The 24176-nt window shown below is 43.2% G+C and overlaps 1 protein-coding gene across 1 annotated transcript in view; it reads left to right on the top strand.

The window, feature by feature from the left end:
• Positions 1-24176, top strand: part of TMEM132D (transmembrane protein 132D) — an 807498-nt gene that overhangs the window by 199719 nt on the left and 583603 nt on the right. Inside the window, exon 2 of the mRNA XM_057747245.1 lies at positions 3337-4225. Within this exon, the coding sequence (XP_057603228.1) occupies positions 3337-4225 (889 nt within the window). The remainder of the gene's footprint in view (positions 1-3336; positions 4226-24176) is intronic.

Genomic DNA, 24176 nt, shown 5'->3' with positions numbered 1-24176 from the left:
CTTTGAATGATGTCCATGGTACCCCCCTGATTACTTTCCCAAATAAGGCCAGAGGACCTACAGCCATTGCCCTTGGACTATGTAATTAGTTGCACAATTAAGTTTGGTGTCCTCAAGTAGTAGGGGTCAGATGTTCAACAGGAAAGTTCATGGAGCCTCGGTGTCTGGTATTAATGTTTAACTATCTATAACCTGGCTATTTGGCTTCAGTAGTGTCTACAATGAATAACAGACTGCTGTGATGACAGCCCGAGGTAATTGCTCCAGTGGTGCCAAGATGTATTTTTAAGAATCATGGTGTCTGTAAGTCTGTTTCTGTTTTGTAAATAAGTTCATTTGTGTCATTTTTAAAAACTTATTTACAAAACAGAAACAGACTTACAGCTCTTGAACACAAACTTATGGTTACCAAAGGGGAAATGTGGTGGGGGTGGGGTGGGGTGGGATAAACCAGGAACTTGGGATGAACACACACACTACTATCAATATGTATAAGATAAATGACCAACAAGGACCTACTCTATAGCCCAGGGACCTCTACTCAATATTCTGTGATAACCTGTATGAGAAAAGAATCTGAAAAAGAATGAATATGTGTATATGTGTAACTGAATCACTATGCTATACACCTGTAACTAACACAACATTTTAAATCAACTATAATTCAATAAAATTAAAAAAAAAGGGATCGGGGGCGCTGTGTGATGAATGTAGGTCTTTTAGGGACCTCTTTGCATAGGGAGGCGCCTGCCTTCTTTAGTCACCTATCACCCAGGATTACATGGAGCTCTTCATGGGATAAAAGGAGGGAGGATTCTAATTATAGAGTGATGGCAGCAGAGAAGACAGCATATAAAATTCTGATGTAAAAGTATAATCTGCTTTTTGCGGTATTGGAAGCATAACTCATTTGTTGATTCATTCATTTCTCAAATATTTACTGAGAACCTAATATTTGCCTGGTGCTCTTCTAAGGACTGCAAATAAAACAGAGAAAAGGCCCATATGTCATCTCTGCTCACTTGCATATGACCCACCAGGGCATGAAGGGAATTACAGCAGAGCATAAAGTCCTATGATAGAGCATTATGGGATCTACAGAAGGACATCAATGGTGCAAATAACACAGAATCATGAAGTCAAGGTCTGTATTCCAGAGAAGTGACTTCTATGATGCAGCCTGAGCGGTCACAGCAGAATGGGGGAGGGGAGGTGGTACCCAGAGATAGGATGAAAGCAAAAGCTTCAACCCTGAACATGAGCATGAAATTCACCACTTGTACTTCGCTTTCACGAAAACTCACATGGGACAATACATGCTTATTGAAAATATAAATCATGAAGGATTTCCAGAACATTAAGAAAAATGTAACCCTGAGAAGGAAGAGGTCTCTTGTGAGGTCTATGATATTTTGATGTTTGAAAAAGAAATTCCTATGTGTTAGCGTGAATCATATGAAATCACCCCTTGGGTGAATCAAAACTGCTCAGGTATCGGACGTTTCAAATGGTTCAGGGTCATGGAAACCTTCATTGCTGAACTGGAGCTCAGCCTGGCCTGAATGTCATGGAATTGAGAGATCCCTTCCCTCAGTATGTCAAGCTGGGTTCTTGTCGAGAAGCGGGACGGACTGAGTGTCTTGCACTGTTAGAACTGGTTGGGGGCTTCCATCCTCTGGTCAGTGCCCTCCTCTATAGACCAGCCAAGGAGAGTTGGAGAGGTTCAGTGACTTGCCTGTTCTCTCCCGAGATCTGTGCAGCAAAGCCACAGTCGAGACCCCTGTCTCTGAGTCCTTTGCTTTCTCTCCTGCTCACAGACAACTGCCAGGAGGGGTCCAGACTCATGTAGGCATTGTGCATTGGAAAATGTGCTCACGTGGGCCTCTGAAATAGGTTGGCCCGATGAATGTCAGGGCTTGAGTTGCTTTTATTGCAAAATAACCAGAGATAATTACAGGGCGACTAATGAGAAGGGCTTCGGATAACTTGTGGAGCTTTGCCTAGAAAGTCAGCGTTCCCAGAGCCAATAATTTCCATTTCTAAAGCCCATTAAATTGGTTCTTGAATTATGTAATTTCTGCATCTTTGTTTTTCTTCCAGAATATAAGGCACATTGTAAAAATAACATTTTGGATTTTTCCCCCCTGAGGGAGGGATATGTTCAGTAAGATTTAAAAAAAAAAAAAAGCTTTCTGTGCATTGGTGTTAACATAGCTTTCACGAAGGATGTGAATGTCACCAAAGTGATGGGCTTTCCTTGATTCTTGGCTTCTAGGGACACGCAGACGTGACATGATGTGGTCAGAGCATCTCATCTGTTTCTGGAGGTTTCCTCCCAGCTTTATCCTTCCAAGGTCTTTTCTCTCCACCTCTCAGCTTAACCCCGAGGAAAGTGTGTGATGTCCAAGGGATTTATGACTGGTCATCTTAATGTCCTTTATCATTTCCTGATTGTCAGTGTGTCCCTAAGTGTAGCATGTGGAACGTGAAACGGTATTGGGTAGAATATGGACACAGCATCAAACCGCATGCTGAGAAAGTCATTCTTGTTTCCAATCTCAGTCCATCTGGTTGAGTTTGCAGGAATACCCTTCTCTGTTGGATGCCAGCATGTTTTTAAAACCTTTCTCATGAGGATCTCTCCCTTTAACAGAAAGAGAGCAAGTCTTAGGCATACCCCATCACCTCCTAAAGGCACCAGGACCACTAGTTGAAAATTAAAGGCATCACTTTGGTTTTTATTTATTTGCACATCCAACTGCTATGCATAGCCAATGATGCTGGTTGCCTACTCACTCCAGTGGCATCAATTTTTTAAAAAAAGTATATTTAAGGTGTGGATGATCTTCTTTGCAAAGCAGAAATAGAAACGCAGACGTAGAGAACAAATGTGTGGATACCGGTGGGGGAGGTGGTTGTGGGAGGGATTGGGAGATAGGGATTGACGTACATACACTGTAGATACTATGTATAAAAGAGATAACTAATGAAAACCTACCGTACAGAACAGGGAACTCTACTTAATGCACCGTGGTGACCTAAATCCAAAGGAAATCCAAAAAGAGAGGGGATATATGCATATGTATAGCTGATTCATGTTGCTGTACGGTAGAAACTAATGCAACATTGTAAAGCAACTATACTCCCATAAAAATTAACTAAAAAAGAAACATTTAATATAGAATGAGTTGATTTAAGTAAGACGTTTTGGATAAAGAATTGTGTAATTAGTACCAACACAGGGCAATCCATCGTGAAAGGGGTGCAAAGAGGTCTGAAATATTGGTACCACTGCTCTCGAGTTTCTAACGCCTGAACCCCGATTCCTCCCGACAGTGGCGGAGAGCCGAGGCATCCTGGAAAGCATCCAGAGGTTCTCCTTGCTGCCCACCTACCTCCCGGTGACCTACCACATCCACCACGCGGACGTGTCTTTCTTCCTGAAGGAAGCCAACCAGGACATCATGAGAAATTCCAGTCTGCAGTCGCGCGTGGAGTCCTTTCTCATTTACAAATCCAAGAGGCTCCCAGTCCTGAATGCCAGCTACGGGCCCTTCGCCATCGAGCAGGTGGTACCCCAGGACTTGATGCTGCCCTCCAGCCCCTTTGGATTCACCAGCACGTTTTCCCTGAACTGGAAGCTGAAAGCCCACATCCTCCGGGACAAGGTCTACCTGAGCCGGCCCCGCGTGCAGGTGCTATTCCATGTGGTGGGCAGGGACTGGGACGACCCCGGCCCCGCGCAGGGGCTGCCCTGCCTGCGGGTGTTCGCCTTCCGGGAGACCCGGGAGGTGAGGGGCAGCTGCCGGCTGCAGGGGGCCCTGGGGCTGTGCGTGGCGCAGCTGGAGCTCCCGGCCGGCTGGTTTGGGCCCCCTACGGTGGTGGCCGGGAGGAAGAAGTCGCCCGAGCCCCCCGAGGGCAGCCCCGTGGAGCTCTACTACGCCGTGCAGCCTGGAGACGAGCGCGGAGACTGTGCCAAGGAGGATGCTAGGAGAGCCGGCGGGATGCGGACCGGCCGCAACGACATCGATGAGTCGGGGCCTCCCTTGCAGAGGATCGGGAGCGTTTTTCTTTACCAGACCCCCAGCCGGCCGCCCCTGAGAGAGCTGCGTTTGGATAACCACGTAGCCGTGCAGTACGTGCCAAAGACCGTCAGGCAGGGAGATGTGCTGACTTTTCCCGTCTCCATCTCCAAAAACTCCACCGAGGACCGCTTCACATTGAGGTGAGTTCATTGGGAGTAACTCCCTGCAGCATCTCCAAGGTCAGAGGGTGCTTCTGGGAACCCCTCTATTTGATGTGGAGGGCTGTGTTAGCGTTGTCCAAGGTAGAAGCATCCTTCCAATTTTTACAGACTCGTGTTCACTGTCAAATAGGGACCAGCTGGAGCTCTCCAGGTTGCCAGTCGGGCGGTGAAGATATTCTTATTCATAGGTTTTCAGGGCCATCCCAGAGAAGCCAGGAGACTGATGTTCTGCCTTTGTGCTGCCTTAGGCGGTTCTCCGCAGGTTTTAGGATCGTTAAATGGCTTTTAATTGAAATGAGTCTGCAAATGGGATGGCGACAGTTGTCAGGAAGGATAGGGGATACAGTTCTGCCAACTCAAAATCTCTTCCAAACGTGTGAGTTCTAAGTACACTGTGGTACCAGCCTCAAAGTTATCACTTTGTTTCTCTCTGGAAATAGAACTTAGTGTTCAAACTATAAAAGAGCAAAAAGTGTGAAGGATATATGTTAGAATTCGTTGAGTGTTTCATGTAAGAATACATTGAAGACGAGGCATTTAAAATGAATACTGTGAGCTTTAGGAAAACGAATGAGTGAGTATTCTCTTTGGAATGTAGTATGGGAGAGAAGCTACGTGCCTTGGCTTGACTGCATTTTCATAACAGCTTTTTTGGTTTGTTTGTTTTAAACACAAACAAGTCTGATTATAACAGCTATTTGGTATGTGTTATTAGGTCGCTAAATATGTCCTGACATTGCTACCTCATCCAGAAACTTGATCTGAAGTGACATCTAATCAAATTTGTTATGACTCCCAAACATAGGAGTATTACTGGACATGGGACACATTTATATGTGGGTTTTTAAAGTTCATCCAATAATGATCAGTCCTCTTATCCCTCTCCTTTGGGTCCCAATAACTGTTTCCTTTCTTCCTCTCTTCTCCTCTCCTTTCTTTCTTTCTTTTCTTCCTTCCTTCCTTCCTTCCTTCCTTCCTTCCTTCCTTCCTTCCTTCCTTCCTTTCTTATTTCTTTCTGTGTTTGTTAAGAAAGGAATCATTCTTTAGCTTACATTTAGCACATTTCAGTTTTGTTGATTGTGACCTAATGCTGGGAATTTCTGTTAAATCTCAGCCAAAGAAACAGAAACCAATGGACAGCATTAACTTCATGATTGAACTTGGCTGATTGTCGGCAGGTAAAGCCTTTGGCTGGGGTTGAGGGTGCGTCTGGGGATGAGGCACAGGGATTTAAGGCACATAAACACATCTGTGGGCCTGAGCCCTCGTGATCTCTCCCTTCTGTCCTTTGGAAATCAGACCTAGATTCAGCTGGTCATGGGCCCTCTGCTTGGTATGCTAGCTCTGTGCTTGCCTTTCCCAGGCTCAAGGCTCTTATATAATATTCTTTGTGGAGATGGCTATTTATATAGAGAAATAATTTGCTGATGGAAACTCAAGGATTTGAATAAGGGGAAGTCACATAATTTCATAGTTGGCCATTTTTTTTCTGTTTGCCCACTACTGCTTGTTGATTTCCTGGACCCAGGGTTACAAACCAGAATCTTGGAAAGCTTTAACCGTCCAGGAGATGATATCCACATCCGGTAATTTTTTGATGGGGGGGGGGGGGCAGTTATATGTGTAGAATTAAATTTCACAAAAAGCTGTGCTTCTGACCACAATCCACTGCCCACTGAAGTGTTCCTCTTAGTCCCAAGGGCTGCCCTGCCATCGGCAAGCTGTGACATGGCCCAGAGGAACTTGCTCCTGGGCTACCTAATCTGATGGAGCAGATTCAAAGACAAGCACTTTTGAAACATCTAGATTGGGAGGCTCTAATTATAAGTCAAAAGATTGAAAAATTTTGGATGTAGAGCCAAAGTGTTATTTGTTAAGAGTCCATCAGTTAGAAAGTTGTTTAAAAAAAATCAGTTTCCCAGTTAAGACAGTTGTAAAGTGTGGAGGCCTGTGAGGATACAGAACAAAAGAAGTTTCTAGATCTAGTCCAATAGCTGCTGTCAACAAGGGCTGTCTTGACCTTGGCCGAATAGCCCCCAACTCCTTACTAGGTAAAATATCCAACATCCAGCAACCTGACCAATCACCTAACACCACCCTTCTGGTTGGAAACCTTATCATTTCGAGGGTATAAAAATTGGCTGCAAGCCCACGAAAGGGTTAGCTTTCCCTGGTCTGCCAGGAAGGTGTCCTGCTCTCTTTACAGCGCCCCTCACTAAACTTGGCTTTTTGTTCCCAGTAAACTCATTCTTTTCTGAAACGCTATGTGTCTGGAAATTCTTTTCCGACCTGCCCTCGGACAACAACATAACCTAACTCAGTAAATATTTCACGAACGTGTGTTTAAGTTGGTAAAGTGGCACCCTTTCCGTGTCTTTAAAAGCTGGCATTAATAATATGCCTGCTGAATACTTAACATGCTCTCATTTCGAATGAGTCTTGTGTGTTTACGAAAACAGCTGGCAGGAAACCTGGATCTGGCAGTGTCATTAGCCTTTAGTCGGAATTCTCATAATTAGAAAATAATGAAACTGTATCTTTTTTAATGAAGTCAATTTGACACTCGTTAGCATAGCTTCCAAATATTTAGAATTAGCACGGGGTCTGCTCTGTCTGGCCATCTGCTATAAATAACCCTGAAGGCTCCAGCCAAGTACCCTTGAGGGCTTTCCTCTGCAATGGTGACTTGTTTCTAAACTCAGGGGTGACAGTGCTAACGAGGTCCAGAGCTGGGCTCAGGTTTTATAGGTCAGGTACCAGCAGGACTTCCCTCACCTCTTAAGGATGGCCGGGGTGGAAAGGGGACCAAATTGACTGCCACCAACAGGAGGGAGCCTGTCTAGATTGTGGACTCCTGCTGCAGACAGTGATTGGCCACCTACTGCAACCTCCCTGTCACTTCTGTGCCTGTGATCTCCGGGTGACTCCAGGGCTACACACAGAGGCTCGGCTTCCATTCCAGGAACCAAGTTTTGTCGTACAAATTATCCGTAAGGGCAGTTTACAAAAATAACTGGGTGTGTGCACACGTGTGCCGTAACCATCACAGAGAGGAAAACCAGGATGGGGCTGTTTGTCATCTGAGGAGTTCTGTTCTCTCCTGGAGCTCGCGTCTTCCAAAGCAGACCTCCACAAAGGAAGAGAAGCGAAATGCTTTCATTCCTTAGACATCTAAGGATCCCTTTTAATTTCAGAAAATGTTTTCCTTCCAGTGGACAACAGAAGCATCCCACAGCACTTGGACCCTTTCTTGCACATTCTCACGACTCCATCTGCTTTCCTCTCCCCCACAGGGAACCAATTTCAGAAGCATCCTCGGTCTCTCATCACCTGATTATGTGTCTGGAGAATCAAAGAACTCGAGAGCTCTTTCTGCTCATCCTTCCCACCTATTTTCCTGTTGCTTCTCCTCACAGGAAGTCTGTTGTCAGATCTGAATGTGAGCCTGGAGCCAAATATTTGCATAGCATTAGCCTGCTTCCCTGACCCTCCAGGAACGGCAGGTGGAAAGATCCAGAACATAGAGATGCCTTGTTGCTTTTCTCAAAGTCTGAGATAGTCTTAGATTGGTTAAATGAATGAATGAATGAAAGGACATATTGTTAATTATTAACCAATACATATACTTTACTGAAGTCTTTACAGTTTTACATGCTAAGTACTCAAGAGTCTGTTAAGAATCTCATGCCCAGACTGTGGTCAGATCTAAGGCCATCTCCTAATAAAGCATTATTACCACGTAGATATTCTTGCAAAGGTGAGAGTTATAAAAGAGAGAGAAAGAGAATAAAATAAGAACATTTGACGAGAGGACAAAGTGGGCCTGGGGTTGATAAGGCTCAAAAGATATTCTTTGGTGGTTTGGGAATCTCGCTTGTTAGAAATAATCTGTGGTGGTTTGAGGTGGTTTGGCCCTGAACTTGATTCACTTGAATGATGTAGCCTTTGAACCTGCCTTGGACCAGGTAAATTTCAGGTAAATTATGCCCTGGTGTAGCCAATAATATTCTCAGTTGCAGACCATAAATCCCAGCCTGCTAATTTAAGAAAATAAATAAATGAAAGGGTTAGTTGGGTGCATATTGTGCATCTTATTAATTAATAAGAGATGGGGGCACTGGCCTTGGCAATGCACAGAATGGGAGGGGGAGGCTGCCCTTGGTGTGGATGCAACAGCCTGCTTCCCCAGCACCCCTCCCCTGCCCGGCACAACAAATTCCTTCATTAGTTCCCTTTGTTCTTAATTATAATCACAAAAGGTATAAAGACTCTTGGAAAGCTCCCAGTGGCTCATATACCTACTTGCTGTCTGTGCCCTGGGTAGGCGAGGGATCTGGTGTGGTTCCTAGAGTAAGAGGTGGGCTCCCGGAATCACCTTTCACTAAGAGCACATCCCAGGGGAGGCAGTGTTTCCCGCCTGAGAGAACCGGGGAGCCTTTAGGAAGAGGATGGTGTTGGGTATCTCCAAACTCCACAAAGGTCCATGACATCTGTGCCTGGCACTGCGTCTCCCTTTGTCATCCGGTGGGGATTAAGGGAGTTGTTTCTGGAGCAGAGTGGAGTGAGAGGCAGAGAAAGGGGAGCATTCCATATTTTTTCAATAAATCTCTCAAGGAGAACAGATTTAGAGTTACAGAAAAAGCTGTGAAGTCGGTACAGGACAGGTGCCTCGTGGCTAGTTTCCCCCTGTAATTAACATCTCACTTAAGCATGATTCATTTGTCACAATCAATGTGCCAATATTATTATAAACTGAAGTCCACACGCATTCACCTTCCCTTAGTCTTTGCCTGATGCCCCCTTTTCCGTTCCAGGCTCCCACTCAGGGTATCATGTACTTTCACTCATCATGTCTATTTAATTCCACTTGACTGTGACGACTTCTCAGATTGGCGTTGCTTCGGTTGACCTTGACAGTATCGAGACTTCCTGTTCAGACTTTTTGAAGAATGTCCCTCATTTGGGATTGTCTGATGTTTTTCTTGTGATTAGACCGAAGTCATGGGTTTGGGGGTAAAAAACCATAGAGATTAAGTGTTGTTTTTGCATTTGCCGGCAAACTACAAGAGCTTAAAATCATCCCCCGTACTCTCTTTCACCTTTCCATTGAAGAAACGTTTATTGAAGGTGTCAGGAATTACAGTGAGTAAAAAGGAGAGATGAATCCTATTTCAGGGACAGGAGCATGAGCAAGTAAGCCCTGGCCCTGGGGGAGTGGAGAATATGCTGTGGTTATGTATATTTTTTTCAATTTGATTTTTGTTTTGTATTGGAGTGTCGTTGGTTTGCGGTGTTGTGTTGGTTTTGGGTGTGCAGTGGGGTGGTTCAGTTTTTGGATTCTTTTCCCATATGGGTCATTGTCGAATATTGAGTGGAGGTCCCTGTGCTGTATAGTAGGTCCTTGTTGATTATGTTGTGGTTTTATGGGCCAAAAAAAAAGGGATTTCAGGCAAAGAGGGCAGCACAGGTAAAGGCACAAAGACATTAGGTGTATCTCTGTGCTCTGTTCTTTTCCCCATCATCTTGAAATAAAAGCCAATTGGGATTTTCAGGAACAAAAATAAATAAATAAATAAATAAATAAATAAATAAAAATAAAATGCCGTTTTCAGTGAATTGCATCAAGAACACGTACTCCCGACCTGACTTGATCACTGTTGATGTGAAATTTTGTCACTGGCTGGGGTGCTATTTCTTGGGTTTTTCCTCTGTGAAGTTGCTTATTTCCCCCCACACTCCTTATACTGTATTCTCTGGAAGGAAGTGATTATCCACAGCTCACAATTATGGAATTATACTCTGCCTCCTTGCGGGTGGTATATTTATGTAAACTATTTGGAATCCTACAGGTGAAATTTGTTTACCCTTCCTCATGTATTTCAGTCATTTATTTACTTCAATAAGGACATCTGGATATTTACTTTACAGTTTGGGTTACAATCCAAAAAACTGGGACTTCTCTGGTAGCACAGTGGTTTTGAATCCATCTGCCGATGCAAGGGACACATGTTCGATCCCTGGGCAGGGAAGATCCCACATGCCGCGGAGCAACTAAGCCTGTGTGCCACAACCACTGAAGCCCGCGCACCTAGAGCCTGTGCTCCACAACAAGAGAAGCTGAACTTGGATGGCCTCGGCCTGAAGCGGCTTGAAGCAGGGTTTCAGTTCCCAGTCAGTGATTGAGGTTAGGTCACAGTGATGAGAGCACCGAATCCTAGCCTCTAGACCAGTGGTCAGTGACAAGGCCCTGGCCCTATGGCTTTGCAGAAAAGAATTCCCACAAAGATGGAAAGTAGTGAAACAAGTAAAGTGTTTATTAGGAAAGGAATAAAAAGAGCAGAATATGTGTGGATAGACATATGGGCAGGCTCAGAGAGAGTTGCGCCCTCGTGGCAGTTTGAATCACTTATATGGGGCATTTCTTCTGTGTTTCCTTTGACCACTCATTTTGATTTGCCTGGTTCAGAGTCCGTATTTGGTGTATGTCAGGATTTTCCCACGTGTGCATGCGCATCCCTTAGCCAAGATGGATTCCACTGAAGAGGCCTATGGGTAGGTTTGGCCACTTGGCATCCCCCCCTTTTGACCTCCAAGGAGGCTTTCTGTGCATGTGTAGTCAGGGGAGGTCTGCTGACTTCGAGAGTGAGGAATATGTGGTCTCTTTTTTTTTTTTTTTTTTTTTTTTTTTTTTTTTATTATTATTATTTTATTTTATTTTTTTTGGGGGGTACACCAGGTTCAATCAACTGTTTTTATACACATATCCCCATATTCCCTCCCTTCCTTGACGCCCCCCCCTCGATTCCCCCCCACCCTCCCTGCCCCAGTCCTCTAAGGCATCTTCCATCCTCCAGTTGGACTCCCTTTGTTATACAACAACTTCCCACTGACTATTTTACAGTTGGTAGTATATATATGTCTGTACTACTCTCCCGCTCCTTCTCAGTTTCCCCTTCACCCCCCACCCCCTCCCATACCTCGAGTTCTCCAGTCCATTCCCTGTATCTGCTTCCCTGTTCTTGTTACTGAGTTCATCAGTACCATTTTTAGATTCCGTATATGTGAGTTAGCATACAATATTTGTCTTTCTCTTTCTGACTTACTTCACTCTGTATGACAGATTGTAGTTCTATCCACCTCATTACATATAGCTCCATCTCATCCCTTTTTATAGCTGAGTAATATTCCATTGTATATATATGCCACATCTTCTGTATCCATTCATTTGTTGATGGGCATTTAGGTTGCTTCCATGTCCTGGCTATTGTAAAGAGTGCTGCAATAAACATTATGGTACAAGTTTCTTTTGGGATTATGGTTTTCTTTGGGTATATGCCCAGGAGTGGGATTACTGGATCATATGGTAGTTCTATTTGTAGTTTTTTAAGGAACCTCCAAATTGTTTTCCATAGTGGCTGTACCAACTTACAGTCCCACCAACAGTGCAGGAGAGTTCCCTTTTCTCCACACCCTCTCCAACATTTGTTGTTTCCAGACTTTGTGATGATGGCCATTCTGATTGGTGTGAGGTGATACCTCATTGTGGCTTTGACTTGCATTTCTCTGATGATGAGTGATGTTGAGCATCTTTTCATGTGTTTGTTGGCCATCTGTATGTCTTCTTTGGAGAAATGTCTATTTAGGTCTTCTGCCCATTTGTGGATTGGGTTATTTGCTTTTTTGGTATGAAGCTGCATGAGCTGCTTGTATATTTTGGAGGTTAATCCTTTGTCCGTTGTTTCATAGGCAATTATTTTTTCCCATTCTGAGGGTTGCCTTTTAGTCTTGTTTATGGTTTCTTTTGCTGTGCAAAAGCTTTTAAGTTTCATGAGGTCCCATTCGTTTATTCTTGATTTTATTTCCATGATTCTAGGAGGTGGGTCAAAAAGGATGTTGCTTTGATGTATGTCAAAGAGTGTTCTGCCTATGTTTTCCTCTAGGAGTTTGATAGTGTCTGGCCTTATATGTAGGTCTTTAATCCATTTGGAGTTTATTTTTGTGTATGGTGTTAGGAAGTGTTCTAATTTCATTCTTTTACATGTTGATGTCCAATTTTCCCAGCACCACTTATTGAAGAGGCTGTCTTTTTTCCATTGTATACTCGTGCCTCCTTTGTCAAAGATAAGGTGCCCATATGTGTTTGGGCTTACTTCTGAGTTCTCTATTCTGTTCCATTGATCTTCCTTTCTATTTTTGTGCCAGTACCATACTGTCTTGATCACTATGGCCTTGTAGTATAGTTTGAAGTCAGGAAGCCTGATTCCACCAACTCCATTTTTCCTTCTCAAGATTGCTTTGGCTATTCGGGGTCTTTTGCGTTTCCATACAAATCGTAAGATTTCTTGCTCTAGTTCTGTGAAAAATGCCATTGGTAATCTGATCGGGATTGCATTAAATCTGTAAATTGCTTTGGGCAGTACAGTCATTTTCACAATGTTGATTCTTCCAATCCAGGAACATGGTATATCCCTCCATCTGTTTATGTCATCTTTGATTTCTTTCATCAGTGTCTTAAAGTTTTCTGCATACAGATCTTTTGCCTCCTTAGGCAGGTTTATTCCTAGGTATTTTATTCTTTTGGTTGCAATGGTGAATGGGAGAGTTTCCTTAATTTCTCTTTCTGCTCTTCCATTGTTAGTGTATAGGAATGCAAGAGATTTCTGTGCATTAATTTTGTATCCTGCTACTTTACTAAACTCATCAATGAGTGCTAGCAGTTTTCTGGTAGAGTCTTTAGGGTTTTCTATATATAGTATCATGTCATCTGCAAAGAGTGATAATTTTACTTCTTCTTTTCCAATTTGGATTCCTTTAATTTCTTTTTCTTCTCTGATTGCTGTGGCTAACACTTCCAAAACTATGTTGAATAACAGTGGTGAGAGTGGACACCCTTGTCTTGTTCCTGTTCTTAGAGGGAATTCTTCCAGTTTTTCTCCATTGAGAACAATGTTGGCTTTTGGTTTGTCATATATGGCTTTTATGATGTTGAGGTAATTTCCTTCTATGCCCATTTTCTGGAGAGCTTTTATCATAAATGGATGTTGAATTTTGTCAAAAGCTTTTTCTGCATCTATTGAAATGATCATATGGTTTTTATCTTTCAATTTGTTGATATGATGTATCACGTTGATTGATTTGCGTATATTGAAGAATCCTTGCATCCCAGGGATAAACCCCACTTGATCGTGGTGTATGATTTTTTTAATGTGCTGTTGCAGTCTGTTAGCTAGTATTTTGTTGAGGATTTTTGCATCTATATTCATCAGTGATATTGGTCTGTAGTTTTCTTTTTTTGTGACATCTTTGCCTGGTTTTGGTATCAGGGTGATGGTAGCCTCATAGAATGAGTTTGGGAGTGCTCCGCCTTCTGCAATATTTTGGAAGAGTTTGAGAAGGATAGGTGTTAACTCTTCTCGAAATGTTTGATAGAATTCGCCCGTGAATCCATCTGGTCCTGGGCTTTTGTGTGTTGGGAGATTTTTAATCACTGCCTCAATTTCTGTACTTGTGATTGGTCTGTTCATGGTTTCTATTTCTTCCTGGTTCAGTCTTGGAAGATTGTATTTTTCTAAGAATGTATCCATTTCTTCCAGGTTATCCAATTGATTGGCATATAGTTGCTTGTAGTAGTCTCTCATGATGTTTTGTATTTCTGAGGTGTCCGTTGTGACTTCTCCTTTTTCATTTCTAATTCTGTTGATTTGCATCTTCTCCCTTTTTTTCTTGATGAGTCTGGCTAATGGTTTATCCATTTTGTTAATCTTCTCAAAGAACCAGCTTTTAGTTTTATTTATTTTTCTTATGGTTTCTTTCCTTTCTTTTTCATTTATTTCTGCTCTGATCTTTATGATTTCTTTCCTTCTGCTCACTTTGGGGTTTCTTTGTTCTTCTTTCTCTAGTTGTTTGAGGTGTAAGGTTAGTTTGTTTATTCGATCATTTTCTTGTTTCTTAAGGTAGGACTGTATTGCTATAAACTTCCCTCTTAGAACTGCTTTTGCTGCGTCCCATAGGTTTTGGGTTGTTGTGTTTTCGTTGTCATTTGTTTCTAGATACTTTTTGATTTCCTCTTTGATTTCTGTAGTGATTCCTTGGTTGTTTAAGAGTGAATTGTTTAGCCTCCATGTGTTTGTATTTTTTGCAGTTTTTTTCCTGTAATTGATATCTAGTCTCATGGCGTTGTGGTCTGAGAAGATGCTTGATATGATTTCAATTTTCTTGAATTTGCTGAGGTTTGATTTGTGACCCAAGATGTGATCTATCCTGGAAAATGTTCCGTGTGCACTTGAGAAGAAAGTGTAGTCTGTCGTTTTTGGATGGAATGTCCTATAAATATCAATGAAGTCGAGATGGTCTAATGTGTCATTTAAAGCTTGTGTGTCTTTATTTATTTTCTGTTTGGATGATCTGTCCATTGATGTAAGTGGGGTGTTCAAGTCTCCCACTATAATTGTGTTACTGTCGATGTCCCCTTTTATAGCTGTTAGCATTTGCCTTATGTATTGAGGTGCTCCTATATTGGGGGCATAGATATTTACCATTGTGATATGTTCTTCTTGGATGGATCCCTTGATCATTATGTAGTGCCCTTCCTTGTCTCTTTTAATAGTCTTTACTTTCAAGTCTAATTTGTCTGATATGAGTATTGCTACTCCAGCTTTCTTTTGACTTCCATTTGCATGGAATATCTTTTTCCATCCCTTCACTTTCAGTCTATATGTGTCCCTTGGTCTGAAGTGGGTTTCTTGTAGGCAGCATATAGAAGGGTCTTGTTTTTGTATCCATTCAGCCAGTCTGTGTCTTTTGGTTGGAGCATTTAATCCATTTACATTTAAAGTGATTATTGACATGTGTGTTCCAATTACCATTTTCTTAATTGTTTTGGGTTTGTATTTGTAGGTGTTTTCCTTTTCTTGTGTTTCCTACTTAGAGAAGTTCCTTTAGCACTTGTTGTAAGGCTGGTTTGGTGGTGCTGAATTCTCTTAACTTTTGCTTGTCTGGAAAGCTTTTGATTTCTCCCTCAAATCTGAATGAGATTCTTGCTGGGTAAAGTATTCTTGGCTGTAGGTTTCTCTCTTTCAGGACTTTCAGTATATCTTGCCATTCCCTTCTGGCCTGCAGAGTTTCTGTAGAAAGGTCAGCTGTTATCCTGATGGGTTTTCCCTTATATGTTGTTTGTTGCTTTTCTCTTGCTGCTTTTAATATTTTTTCTTTGTGTTGAATTGTCGTTAGTTTGATTAATATGTGTCTTGGTGTATTTCTCCTTGGGTTTATTCTGTATGGGACTCTCTGTGCTTCTTGGACTTGGTTAATTATTTCCTTTCCCATGTTGGGGAAGTTTTCCACTAGAACCTCTTCAAATATTTTCACAGACCCTTTCTTGTTTTCTTCTTCTTCTGGGATGCCTATAATTCGAATGTTGGTACGTTTAAGGTTATCACTGAGGTCTCTGAGGCTGTCTTCTAGTCTTTTTATTTTTTTTATCTTTTTCCTGCTCTGTGGCGTTTATTTCTCCCATTCTATCTTCCAACTCCCTTATTCGTTCTTCTGCCTCAGTCATTCTGCTGGTTATAGCATCTAGAGTATTTTTAATTTCAGTTATTTTGTTATCCATTGCTGTTTGTTTTTCTGAGTTCTTATGAACTGTTTCTTGTACTTTCTCTAATTTGTTATCGAGATTTTGTATCATTTTTACTATCATTACTCTAAATTCTTTTTCAGGCATTTTTCCTATTTCCTCCTCATTTATTTGGTCTTGTGGGCTTTTTTCCTGCTCCTTTGCCTGCATGGTGTTTCTTTGTTTCCTCATGGTTGTCCAAGCTTTTGGGGTTGCTTGTCCTGGTGATAGAGGTGTTTATAGAAGACTGTCCAAGCCTCAGACTAATGTCCAAGTATTGGATTAGACGAATATTCAGTCTAGGAAACACATACATGTATAAGACACACAATTATTGAATCCGTTAGGACATAAGGCTCTAGAAAGACCTGACAGAACCCCAGTGTGCTATCAGATATTCAGAGAGAAACCCAGCAGAAATTGACAACTGAAACAGAACAAATCAGAGACAAAAGCAAAAGCAAACAAACAACAAATAACACCCTACACATACAAACATCAATCCAGGGAGATTTTGTAAGCTAGGATCAAATATAGAAATGAGCTGGAGTACCACCAGAGAGAATGGAGATTCTCAGAATGTAATTAGACAACTGTACTAAGAACTAAGATAAAGACAAAAGCCTAATATTAATACCAAGGCAGTGCATCATCTGGAGAATAGAGCAAGGAGTCTGAGCAGACCGATAGTGTTGCTTATAAGTATGTTAAGATAAAATACACTTAAAATGGCTGGAAGAAAGGGGAACAGAAGAGGGTAATGTGGTTGGAAATATGCAAAGAAAAAGAAAGGAATAGAAGTGTATAAAAGAAAGGGATGAAAGGAAAGTATGAAAGATATTTTGTCCGTACTACCAAAAACTTAGCTAGATATAGAAGTATTTTAAAAGGCAAAAAAAAAAAAAAAGAGTAAAAAATATCCTTATAAAATTATGTTGTAAAACTTGTAGATCCCTTAGGGCTAAGATCGTATTTAATAAATCAAAAAAAAAAAAAAAATCCAGAACTGATCCCCGAATGGACCAGTTCAATAGGTATTGATACTGCTATTTCTGTTTCCTTAGCGTCTCAGCTGTAAGTGTCCTTTTCCTTGCCTTGGGTTTTTTTTTTTTTTTTGCGTTATTCTGTGACCAGCAGAGGTTCCTTTATTGTTCGTCTGTAAGCCTCGGTGTGTGGGGAGGGAGAGGGTGCAATAGTGGCTCCTTCTCCTGGGAGGGAGTGAGCAGTGGCGCATTGTTGCTTCAGTCAGGCTTGGAGGTGCCTGTTGCAGAGGGCGCTGGTGGCTCAGGCGTACACAGAAAGTCTTAGAGTTGGGCCTCTCTCGGGGTTTTTTCTTTTTGATGCTGGTTTTTTTTTTTTTTTTTTTTCTCTCGGCAGCCTCCCTGCTGCTGGCGTTGCAAGGAGTTTTAATCTAGCCCCGCCCGAGCGCCTGAGGGTGCTTGTTATCCCTGAGCGCCTTATGTGGCCCCGCAGGGCGTCTCTCCGCTGCCTGTTGCAGAGGCGCAGAAAGAGAGAGAGAGGCTATGCGCGCGGCTCCTCCCCCGTGCCCGGGAGCCTGCAGCCTCCAGCCGCCATTATGGCCGGGCAGCTCTCAGGGATCGGCACTCCTCTCCGCGGACCTCCTCCCTCCTGTCCTCTCGGTCCGTCACCCTACCGGCAACAATGTTTCTCCCCCTGAACCAGCTCTCCGGTTCCCACGCTCCCGCTCCTGGACCCTCCGTTCAGCCGCGGATCGATGTCTCGGTCCGGGAACGCTGAGCTGCGCTGTGGACCCTCCGTATGTTTCTCACTCCCTCCCGTCTGCCACAGCTCCGCCGCTTCACCCTCTTTGAGCCCTCGTAGATGCCTCCCTACCGGCTATGTCAGGTTCTCCGCAGCCCTTTCCGGTGTCCGAGGCCGTCTGCTGGTGTTCAGCTGGTTCTCTGTGGGAATGACTGTGTCCTTCCGTGCATTCCCAATGCATCTGTGGAGAGGGATGCACTCCACGTCTCTCTACTTCGCCGCCATCTTTTTCTCTCCAATCTGTGGTCTCTTATCTTCTAGCCTGCCCAGCCTCCTCTCCCAATTGTCCTGTTATTCCCATCCCCTGTATCGGTCCACAGGGAATGAACTCACTTCGTGTTGGGGCCCATCTGTCTCCTGCCTCAAAGCCACCACAGTGAGAAGCTCATGTGCTGCAATAAAGAGTAGCCCCTGCTCCCCACAACTAGAGAAAGCCTGCGCACAGCAACAAAGACCCAGTGCAGCCAAAAATAAATGTTTTGCATGGTAGGATGCTGGGCAACATCTCTGGCTTCGACCCACTGTAACCCTGAATTGTGATACCCCAAAATGGGTCCAGGTATTTTCTAATTATCCCTGGGGGATGAAATCACCCTGCAAGTGAAAAAATATGACTATGGTTGTTGAAAACAAACAGCTCTTACACAGAGGGAGGTTCCAAGTTTAGAATGATGGTAACACTGTGTAGAGTCAGATTTTTCTTGAAAATCCCTTATGTTGTACCCAACGTGTTTTTACTTCCTCTTGAACGTGTATTCCATGAGGAAGAACTCTCGGTCCCTTCACTGCTGTTTCCTGATTTCTCATACAATATCTGGCTCACCCTGGCCACTCATTTACTATTGGAGGATTGAGTGACTCTTACCATGAGTTACCATCTCCATGAGTTTAGTCCACTTATTTTCCATTTAGGATGGGGCCAGATAACAGGTTATTCTGTTACACTTGCGGTGAAGTCGTTGGTCTGATTCAAGACCATGTATACAAAATAACAAGAGTCAGGTGTAAGAGAAACCAGGATCTGAGATGAGCTGAGGCTGTTGTTCCCAATGGTGACTGCTCCTAGGATCCTCTGGTCCCAACATTGGTCTGGGGTGAAGTAACTTTTGGTGGTGTTAGTAATTTTTTTTTTTAGTAACAACAATACCCACGAAACTTGATACCTACACGTGAACTTCTGTAAGTAATTTATCAACCTATTAGAGTTCATATACTTTAAGGTAGTGGAAATTGAAAATTATCCTGTGAACAAACAAAAAAGATTGTTCTTCAATCTTTTTCATTATCTCTTTTATTATTGTTATTTTTTAAATGGAGCTATAGTTGATTTACAGTAGTGTGTCTAGTGTCAGTCTTTTTGAAATGGTCTCCAAGAGGTTTGAACATGCAGCTGGAGTTGGGGGCCATTGGGTTCCTGTCATCTTTCTTGCTATTCTGGGCTATGCTTATTGAATAGAATGGTCAAGTTAGAAATTTAAGTTAGGGGGGAAATTGGAGGGGGGGTTGGGGTGGGATAAACTGGGAGATTGGGATTGCCATATATACATTAATATGTATAAAACAGATAAAAATATCAAATTGTACACTTTAAATATATGCAATTTATGGTATGTCAACTATATCTCAATAAAACTTTTTAAAAGGAAAAAAGAAATTTAAGTTAACTATTTAAACTGCCTTCCCTCTCTCTCTCTCTCACTCTCCCCTCCCCCCACCTGTATAACTGAATCACATTGTTTAGTGCATATATGTGTGAACTCCACTGTGTAACAATGTATACAGCCTTTCTGCACACAACTTCACAGGCTTCTCACACTTCAACATGTCAATCCATAGTGGTCTCCAACTCAAGAATCCCTCCATTGGGACTTCTCTGGTGGTGCAGTGGTTAAGAATCCTCCTGCCAATGCAGAGGATATGGGTGGAAGCCCTGATAGGGGAAGATCCCACATGCCTCGGAGCAAAGCCCGTGCACCACAACTGCTGAGCCTGTGCTCTGGAGCCTGAGAGCAACAATTATTAAGCCTATGTGCCACAACTACTGAAGCCCATGCGCCTAGAGTCCATGTTCCACAACAAGAGGAGCCACCGCAATGAGAAGCCCATACACTGCAATGAAGAGTAGCCCCCACTGGCCACAACTAGAGAAGGCCTGTGTGCAGCAACAAAGACCCAACGCAGCCAATAAATAAAATAAAAAATAATAAAAATAAATTTTAAAAATGGTTCACATCAAAAAAAAATCTTAAAAAAAAAAGAAAAAAGAAAAAAAAGAATCCCTCCATCACCTGATAGCTCTGGTTCCTTTCTATCGACGCCTTTTTTGACCAAGGTTGATGGCTCTGATCCTCTTGGGGGGAAGAGAAGGAAGGATGAGGGTACCCATGGTGGCACTATCTGTACTCCCAAAAGCTGGGGAAGTTGTCTGAGGTTTGATTGAATCTGTTTCCCATGTTCTAGTGGGAGACTCATCTCATAAGCAAGAGGAATTGACTTTGGCCAACTTGGCAGAGCTGGGAGATCTAGAAGGTAATGGAAGGATTTCCATCTTTTTTATGGCCGGATGATATTCCATCAACGTATTTACATCACATTTTCTTCATCCATGCATCCATTACCGGACACTGAGGTTGTTTCCATGTCTTGACTACCACGTAATTGCTGCAGTGAACAGGGGAAGCAGATACCTCTTTGAGATAGTGATTTCAGTTTTTCCTGCAGCAACATGGATGAACCTAGAGGGCATTATGTTCAGGGAAATAAGTCAGAGAAAGACAGATTCTGTATAATATCGCTTATATGTGGAATCTAACAAAAGCTCACAGACACAGAGAATAGATGGATGGTTGCCAGAGGCTTGGGGGAGGGGTAAATGGGAAAGATCTTGATCCAAGGGTACCAACTTCCGTTTCTAAGATGAATAAGTTCTAAGGATCTAATGTACAGCATGGTGACTACAGTTACCAATACCATATTATATACTTGAAAGTTGAGGAAAGAGTAAATCTTAAAAGTTCTCATCACAAAAAAGAGAGATAACGATATGAGATGATGGCCATAGAAATTAACCTTACTGTGGTCATCATTTCACAATGTATACATGTATGAAATCATCTCACTGTACACCCTAAACTTACACAGTGTTATGTGTCAATTATATCTCAGTAAAGCCAGAAAATAAAAAGAAATCAACAGAAGGACTGGAGAAAAGATATCTAATGGAGAAGCAGGACCCAAGCTGTTCTCGAGAGCTGCAGTTCAAACAGGAAGCAGCTGTTTTATAACAGGAAGTGCTCAGTCATCCAGCTTCTGCTGCAGAAATCAATGCTCCTTTGAACATTTCTTCTACTCGTTTGTCACCAGCTCAGACTTCAGCATCCTAGGAAGGAGGTCATTCTGGCAAGCTTAGGCCCCATGTCCACCGCTTGGCAGTGCCAGGGCAGTGAGAGGAAAAATTCTGACGCTTCAGTAACCTGGGAGGATGTAGGTCCTACATTTACCATCCTACTTAGATCAGTCCCGATGGGGGACCACTGCTCTCCCTCCTCAGAGAACCTCAGGGGGCTCTCAGGAAGAGGGAAGAGAGGCTGCTGGCTAAAATAGGTCACATGGCCACTGCAGACTTCGTGAGGGAAAGGCTATCATTCTCGTGGACGAGATGAGGAAACTGACATTAATTTACACACACAAAAAAGAGCAGATCTGGAATTTCAACCTGGTGAGTGTGACTCCACACTCCTTCTTTCCATGTTTTGTGCAGTGTTGCCTGATATTCCCCAAAACCCACTGTGATCGTGTTGCTTAAACTTCTGCTGCTGAGTTCAGAAGATGCAGGTGTCACAGGTAACTGCCGTGTATCCGTAAGCCCGCTGGGGCTCTAGGGAATGGCAGCATGGTGTTCAGGACACTCCCTGCAAGGACTGGAGAGAAACACGTTTGAAAGGAGCGTCTTTTAAATTGAGGTATAATTTACAATGTTCTGTTAGTTTCAGTGTACAGCACAGCGATTCAGATATATGTGCATATATTTGTTCTTCCTCCGATTCTTTTCCATTATAGGTTATTACAAGATGTTGAGTAGACTTCCCTGTGCTATACAGTAGGTCCTTGTTGTTTATCTATATTGTAGATAGTCATGTGTGTGTCTTAACCCCAAACTCCTAATTTATCTCCACCTCTCTTGAAAGGAGCAATTTTCTCCTTCTGCCTCAAAACATATAACCTCAAGGGAACCAGAAGACCACTATTCATGTGAAATTCCTATACCCGTCGGACTTGGAAAACAGCCAGAAGGAGAAAACAGAAAAACACAGGAAAATGTTTCACCCACAGTCTGTTTATTCTTTTGGGAGTTGGAATAGGGCAGGTAACAGGGCCCTAGGAAGGAGGGTCGTGACCTTCTTCTTCGAGTCCCTGTCTCTTGATGCAATGTCCAAGAGATGTGGAAGAGGAAGAGATATGAGTGGACATGAGCAGACATGGCCATTCCTCTCTTGACATGGTTCTAGAAGGGTCTCTGAGGGGTGGTTGCACGGGATCTGGTTTTGGCAGAATGTAAGGGTGTGAGCTGGGTGACAGCTGTTACCTCCTTTGACTATGGGGCCCGGTGCAGTGAGTTTTATAAAAAGAATTTTTTTCTAGTATGTTTAGCCTTTGTGGGTTTTTTTTTAAATGTTATTATTATTCTAGAGATGTACACACAGAAGAGTTTTCTTGCAGCCAAAGCTCTCTGTGATCTTCTTTGGCTATGCCAGCTTGCGGTCATTGATGTTTGTACTCTGTAACCTTGAGCTGACATTCATCTGTGTAAGGACCTCATCATATCCCCTCCATGGCAGACCCACCTGACAGTTTCCTTTTCAACCAGACTGAAAGCAGCTGGAGGGGAAGGGCTGAGTTTGCCAGTGTATCACGGCTGCACCCGGTTGAATGCTCTGCTGGCTGCTGTGAATTTGAGTCCAAAAGTGTGGGTGAGGAAAAATGCACACATGTTGGGTGAGAAAACTCAGTCATTTATTTAGAGTGTTACCACACATTGCTATGTTCTGGGATTGTGAGAATTTCAGAGACGGTGGAGGCTTATACAGCGCCTGGTGGGGAGGAGTCAGGGATGGGTTTTGGTCCTTAGGGTCCTCTGATCATTTGGTATCCATGCAGATTCCATTTCCCAGGTCACAGGCCACAGAGGCTGTTGAGGGAATGTCTTCATACTCTTCGCCCAGCATCTTCAGATGCGATTTCTTTGTGTACCTCTTCTGGGTCTCTCGTGGGAACACACAGATAATGTGTTGGGTCTGGGAAGTTTGGGGAGATTGCTGAATATAATAATAATAATAATAGCCAGCCATTATTAAGTATCTGTTTGTGCCTGGCACTGATCTGAGTGCTTAAAATATTTTTCACACATTTAATTCTCAGAACAACTCCACAAAGTAGGTACTATTATCACTTATGTTTTCCAGAAGCAGCTACAGAAACATAAGAGGTGAAAATCTCAACAGCCGCCCTAGAGCTCATACGGCATCGACTTTGAGGTCCTGAGAACCCACCCTCACTGACCTACACCCAAGAACCCACGTTCTGTGAAATCCATCTTCATAAATGGGAGGCAGGGAGGCAGACACAGATACTCCCAGGTCTCAACCTGTACCCTTTGCCTTAGTGAGCAAATGTTTCTTGAGTGTGAAGCTTGGTGCCAGGCGTATTGACAGTGCATAAAACACAAGGACCAGCCCTGTACTGAGTGGTGGGTGCTGTGAGGGTGAGTGTGGGGTGTCTCACCTCGTGTTTGTGGGGATGAGATGCCAACTTAAGACAGTGTTTTGGAGCACAGACAGATGAAGGTGTGTCCACCATCACGAACATCTGTCAGGCTTACCAGTCACTGCAGAGTAAAGAGCTCTGCAGGACACTAGGTGGATTACTGTGGGCCCTTTCAGGCACTTCAGACACTGGTAATTATCATGATGAATGACAATTTCAGGTCCAGGGGCCAGATCTGCCCTCTTGGAGACCACACGGGTTTATGAGGAAGAGCACAGGGCACGGAGCTAGGACCATAGGCACCTGTCTTGGCATCCTCACTGCCTGTGCACCCTTGGGAAGGTCATCGAAGGTCACTGAGCCTCAGTCTCTGGGCTCTTACCTTTCCAGGTGTTGTTGGTGTAAATAAAAGACGACAGGTGAGCCTTGAGCAGTTCGAGTGGCTCTAGATCAGGCATTTAGGAAATTACCAATGAACCAAGGGATGCATCGGGTATCAGCAGAAATGCAACAGATGCCCTCAGGTCACTTCACAGTGAGCAGTGTCAGTTCATTCTGAAAGAGGAATTAACACAAGGAGCAGGTTACCTCAGACTTAAACTACAAAGAAGAAACAAAAGAAGGAGCACGTTCAAAGCTGCTGAGGAGGTATTTTCTGGATAACTTAGGAAAGCAACTGACTCAGCATCTGCTGGTTGAGATGGGAGAGCAAACCCAGATGTTAGAATCCTCTCTCCCAAATCTAAAGGTGTGCAAGTGAATTGGTTTTTT

Source organism: Hippopotamus amphibius, chromosome 8, assembly GCF_030028045.1.
Source record: "Hippopotamus amphibius kiboko isolate mHipAmp2 chromosome 8, mHipAmp2.hap2, whole genome shotgun sequence".
Taxonomy (NCBI): domain Eukaryota; kingdom Metazoa; phylum Chordata; class Mammalia; order Artiodactyla; family Hippopotamidae; genus Hippopotamus; species Hippopotamus amphibius.
This window is presented reverse-complemented; position numbering and strand designations above follow the sequence as displayed.